A 6,245-nucleotide genomic window follows, 5' to 3' on the forward strand; every position below is an offset into this window, starting at 1 on the left:
TTAGGTTGCTTTTTTCCCCGCCCTCATCTTGTCTGCACGCATAGCATTTGCTGTCATTTCACAAGCTATCCGATATCCTTGTAGTTCAAGTAGAGAGCCATTAGTCCCCAAGACAGAAATGAAAAAGTGCTCGCAACAGTCATTTTTGTAGCTTGTCACTGTATACCAACCTTTGCGTACACCTCTTTTAGGCATCTCCCACTCTTCCACTTCTACCTCACATCTTGTGTCTCTGCGTTTTGAAGGTGGCTTGCCTATTCTTTTCTTCTTTGGTTTAACCAAGGGTGGGTGCCCTAAATAGCAAGATACAACTGGTGTTATTTCTCCAAAGCACCATCTTAAGGCAAATTTAAGCTTGACTTTCCCCAACTGGTCTGTAGGATTCCTGTTTCTCCCTTCCCTCTATGTACCCATTTTAGTGGCAGATAAAACTGACACTACATATGTCAAGCAAGTCATATATGTCTACAACATTTAATGACTGTCTAACCATAATTCTGGATGCATTGTATTTTGGGTCCGAACTTGGATAGGTGTTAACGTGGCAAAAAAAACAAACCCAGTGAGTTGGATAATTCTGCTCTAGTTCACTTTTCAAGTGTTCAAGAGTAGTTGATACCTGTCCAAGTGACCCAACGCACCCATTGTCCTTAAAACCCAATTCTTCAGACCTGTTAAGTTATGCGTCACAGGTACGCAGTTCAAGAAGTCAAATTTAGCATATGATATTCCTGCTAAAGCAACATATCTTGTTTAGCCAAACCCCTCTTACTTGCAAGGCACTTAAATTTAAGATCAATTTGAAGAAACCAGTCCTAAGATAAGCAACATTTTAAAAAGGATGTAATTTTACTAGCACTTCTGAGGCATCCATTGGCACAAACCACATTTGGAAGAAACAGATTCCTGCTTCCTAATACCAAATGTGATAGCTTCTTCAAGCTACATAGGCTGGAAAAGGAGGAAGAGAAAGCAGGGAGCAACACGTAGGCCAAACACCCTCTGTATGCCACACCATATATGACTTAGAAGAGATAAAAGGGACATGCTGCAAGTTAAAGGTAACAAAGTTATTTTAGAACTATTTTATTATTTTTATGAATTGTTATAAGGAGCTAAGAACAGTGCTCCTAAAGTAAAATGTTTTCAACTTTTGTAGAGCAGGCTAGCATAAAAAAACCCACAACATTTTGAAGAATTCTGTGGATAGAAGTGATAGAAAGCCTGCAATGCAGGAGGTAAATCCCAAACCCCAACATGCTCAAGCAGGAAAGCAATGCAGAGAGAGCACTCTAAGGAATACACTGAGGAATAGTCTACTGGGCTGTTGATACAGGAAACCTGATGTACATTATCACCAAACTGAAAAGCTGCAAGTCATCAGTCTGTTATGAAAATAACTTCATACCCCATTTTTGATAGACTGATCCTGGGATACTTGAAAGCATGTAACCCAGGACAGTAGTAATACTTGCACTACAGCAAGTTCTACAGTTGTTCCAACAGCCCTTACACTAAGAAACATTCTTGAAAAGCATCTAGAAACAGAGCCAAACCCCAAGTAGACCTTAAAGAAAAAAAACATTCTGCTTTGGGAGGAAAGAAAGAGATATGGAAACTATCTAACCTCCTACTTTCTTTGAATAATTCTGATTTGTTCATCTTTGCCTTAACCACAACAAGATGATTTGCAGTCAGACATCCTTCAGCAGTAGCAGGGCAACTGTTGGTCCACACTAGTTTCTCTGAGTATTGGCCTATGTAGCTATCGCACATGACTTCCTATATGTTCTACTCATCAAGATTAGGAACTGGCACCGTGTATGCACTCAAGAGATGCATTATCCAGGTAAAGAATTAGTACACGAGTTTGTGGCAGTAGCAACTTTGCACAAATAAAGGCTTTGCTTGGCCACGTCAAAGCATTTCATCAATATCAGAGCAAAGAGAATTAGTTTCATCCAAACCTTACCCAAATACCATAAGCTTGCTGTTTTGTATCACACCCTTTTGAATGTTCCTTAAGAACATAAACACATCGAGGAAATAAGTTGTACCTTGTTCTTTGCTCTTGGCTGAGGGCGAGAGACTACCATGTGTTTGGCTGGTAAATTTAGGTTTAGCACCACTTCTAATCCAATACTCTTCAGGTGGTATCCCCATGTTCTCCCTTAACAGCCTTCCTAATTAAAAAAAGTTGATTTAAGGTCAGTATTTAGTTTTGCTAATGTTAATATACTGTTTGATCCACAAGTTGGAATGCAAAGCTAGCTACTGAATGCAATTGTAATAGTCCATTAAAACAAAAACATAGCTTTCCGGAGACCACACTTGACAAAAATTACAAGCTGCTTTAAGTGTACAGATTTTGTAGAAAGAAAAGAAAGTTTAAGAACACCAAGCCTGTTAGTAGATCACCCCATTTTAGATGCCTTTCACAATACAAGACTGTACTGAACGGCAGCCATTTACCAAAGTACCCACGTAACCCATTATGAACCCTGACTGAAAACTCTTATTCTCAGTTCAGACAAATCCAATTTTTACAAATGCCTGCCTTTGAGTAAATAAAATGTTCTTTTTCAGATCAAATTTAATACAGTTTCACACTGATTTTAAGAAAACACAGCAAAACTTTTATTGCTAACAGTAAGAGAGCAGCAGCTACAATAAAAATTAATTAATGGTTTGACTCCTCCTCTGCGGAGAAGTTATACAAGGTGTGGCCACCAGCTTAATCCCGTTTAATTCACCTAATGCTGGTCTGTGACAGGAGAGTCAGAATCTTTATACAAATTTAAATGCAGAGTCTCCAAGATATTATTAAAGAATGGTACATGTGTAGTTCAAATAACCTTAAGCTTTACAAATGAAAAAATTGCCAGTAATGTCAGAAAGGTAAGTATATCAAATCTAACTCAAAGTAGAGTTTCTGCAAAATCCTCTGCTGGTTGTGAAGATGCAGAATCCTCACGCAATAGGTAAAAAATTGCAGCAAACCCCTTCTGCCTCAAAAAAATACTCTGCAGTACTTCTGGCTCTACACCAAACCTGAAGCTACAACATTCTCCCATCTTCCCACTGCTTCAAACTACAATTTGCAACTGCAATGAGGTGTTCTTTGTGTGTTCTATTAAGCAGTACTTTGTCCTCAGCAATTAGCTTACCTCCCAAGATTTTCCATAGTGTTCGCTGGTGTTCAAGCCCTTCTCTTCTTCCTGTGGGTCTCTTTCTTCTGTAATACCCATAGTCACTGTACACAACTTCATCTTGTTCTTTCACCTTTGGCTTGTAAACTACACCAATGTTTTCACCAAGCCCATTCCTAGGCTTTATTTTCTCTTGAGCAGGCCAGCTAATTAATTGAGCTGGTATAGCATTTTTAGGTGGTTTCCAAAGCACCCGCTGGCCAAGTTGGTAAAAGCTTCCTTTACTAGGAGTCAGGATTCCATACGGAGTGGCTTCTTGAAAGAAATATTCAATTTCATCCATGTCATCATCCTCCTCCTCCTCCTCTCCATCCTCTCCATCTTCATTCTCCTCTTCTCCCCTCACAGAGTATTCTTCAGAGTCCTCAACTTCTGACAAACTTTTAGCTGCTTTTTTCTTGAGAGAATAGATTTTTTTCCGACTAGAAGACCTAGGAAGGGCTCCCAGCTTTCTTCCTCTACTGGAAGCCTCTTTAATCTTCATGGTTGAAGGGGCTTTGACATCTTGGTCATTCAAGCTGTTCATCTGCTCCCTTCCTACCACTTCATCTTCATTAAGGGACCCACCACTTTTAATTTTCTCTTTACCTAAGCCCTCTGTACTTTTCTGGAAAGTATACATGCTTTTCTGAAGCACATAGTCAGGGACAAAATAAGACACTGGGGCATTATCAATTGATGAGCCTTCCTCTCTAGAGGACACGTCATCAGAAGAAAGACTAAGTACACTTTGACGTTTCCTTTGTGGCAAACAAACATCGTAGTTGTAGTTTGTGTCCATGCTGTCCAAACAAGCCAGCCAGCTGTTAGAGGGAACATACTTCTCAATTGATTCATCACACCAAATGCTTTTATCCGTTTGACTTTCATTGGTTGCACTGTGGCTTAGATTCAGCTTTTTCTGCTGAAAACTCAAGTCGCTCATTACCTCCATACTAGATGGAAGCAGTCCCGCTTGTTGAATAAAGCTGGGCTCTTCTTGAGAAGTTTTTGAGCATGTAGATTTTTTAGAGCTAGATTTCTTAGCTACTACCACATCCTGTCTTACCACTGGTTGATCTACGCTAACAGACCTCGCCAGCTCCGTGATTTGCACTGCCATGGTTTCACCTGGGGGGGATTTTCCCCCTTGACTTGTATTTGTCTGCTTTTCTGTATCCAGCTTCACTTCGTTATTTTGGACCTCTCTTTCTTGTACAGTTTCAACACCTTGTTTTGAGGGGAGAACAGCTTTTCTCTCATCTAAGGAAGCTCCTGGCACCATTTTCTCCCCCTCGTGAGGGCCATATATCATTCCTTCACATGAGCTAACAGAAAATAAGTCACGCTGCACTATATCCTCTGGGACTGGTTTACCACTTGCCACATCATACAAAGGGATAGTTTCTTTAAAGGACTTCCACAACTGAATAGCTGGAGAGCCATTTCCATATTCTATTCTTACTTCTTCTTTCTCAAAGGCATAGCTTCCAGTAGGAAGATTTCTATACTGTGTAGAGCTAGAAGGGCTCTTGTTATGAAACTCTCTGTCTACGACAATGGAAGATCCAGATGAATCTTGTTTCTCTGAAGTACTTTCAGTCTCCGTACCTATACCAGAAGAAACACAGGCCATATTTCCTGCATCACAACCTTTCGTTTCTATACGGGCATCTTGATGCTTTTTTTGCTTGTTTTCAGGCTGTCTAGGATCAGTCTGTGTTTCTTTTGTCTCCATTTTTTTCCCAGCACTACTATAGTGTCTAAATCTTGTTGCATGATAAAACATAGGGGAAGGTGGGGGACCATTAAAATAAGGCCTTCTGTTAATTCTTGCATGGACTGGATGCTGTGGAACAAAAAATCCAGGGTACTCATGGAGCGCAACAGAATAAAATGGAAAATATGGATTTCCACTTCGGAAGCCTAGACATTGGGGATTAAAAAAAAAAGTCAAGACCAATCTATCTTCTTCCTGAACTAAAGTTATTCTGATTAATATTTACTTGTGTTCACAGGAATAGCTACAAGATCAGACACATAGGTAAGTAAAATACTCGACCTGTCAATGTTTGGAAGCAAATCTGGTGCAGAAACCCAGAGGGAGTTCCTTGTTTTGGAACAGCTTATCTGGGCAGCTGCACTTTAACCAGAACTTGATTTTATTCCTTGGAACATACACCAATTAGCTTCCTGTACTTTTTTGCTATTTTATGGACTATGCTATAGCATCATCTTTGAGAAAGACAACTCCAGACAGAAATTAACATAGGTATACTATTTACAAGATGTATTTAAGAATATTGTTGCTGTGTAGATTTTTAAGTTTATATTTACCCTATGCCTATAACACCTGTATGCATGTATGGAACTCATATATACACACAAATTATTTGTTAGGCATATTCTAGAGTTCTGCATCTGTAGGATAACCGTTACTTAATATTTTGCTTGGTTTCCATTCTCCAGAAACAGATGCTTTCCAGCACACAAGCTACCCATTTAACTAACACTTCATCAATCAGATATTTGACAACTAAAACATTACATTAATTCTACCTTAAAACCCCAAGAAGCTTGTTAACACAGACACACATTTGTTTCCTCCACTCTAGCAGCAATTTACTAAGCAAAGCTACCACAGACAGCTCTCATCTAGCTTACCTGGAGCAGGTACGCAGTACGGATTGTATGCATGACTGAGGTACCACGGATTTGGAAAAGACTGTTGTGCTGTTGGCTGCGCATAAAAAAAGGGTCTTGTGTGGTTTGTGGAATATGATCCACTTTCTGAAGCTGAGGCAGTATTCATTTTTTTTTTTTTTAAACACTGGAAGAGATAAATGATCAGGATTAACCACTTTAAAAACTGTCTGACCTAATGATTTTTATGCCGCTAGAATTCATCAGACATTCCTCTCCCAGCCAATGAAACCAGATCTTTTCAGAAGAAAACTACTGTCTTCCAAACAGAAATTAGAAAACTGACATAGCTATCAAGCTTTGCTAAGCGAGCTTTCATATGCACGTCTCAATATTAGTACTTCAAGCCAATCT

General features: G+C 39.4%; 1 protein-coding gene across 1 annotated transcript; it reads right to left on the reverse strand.

The window, feature by feature from the left end:
* On the reverse strand, positions 1-6,000 carry LOC104156814. The gene is made up of 4 exons (XM_009709772.1): positions 5,853-6,000; positions 3,168-5,114; positions 2,058-2,183; positions 1-293 (listed from the first exon to the last, which is right to left on the reverse strand). The coding sequence occupies exons 1-4, from the start codon at positions 5,998-6,000 to the stop codon at positions 1-3; spliced, it is 2,514 nt and encodes an 837-aa protein (XP_009708074.1).
* Positions 6,001-6,245: the final 245 nt, after the last annotated feature.

The sequence above is a fragment of the Cariama cristata genome, unplaced genomic scaffold (assembly GCF_000690535.1).
Source record: "Cariama cristata isolate BGI_N322 unplaced genomic scaffold, ASM69053v1 scaffold6331, whole genome shotgun sequence".
Taxonomy (NCBI): domain Eukaryota; kingdom Metazoa; phylum Chordata; class Aves; order Cariamiformes; family Cariamidae; genus Cariama; species Cariama cristata.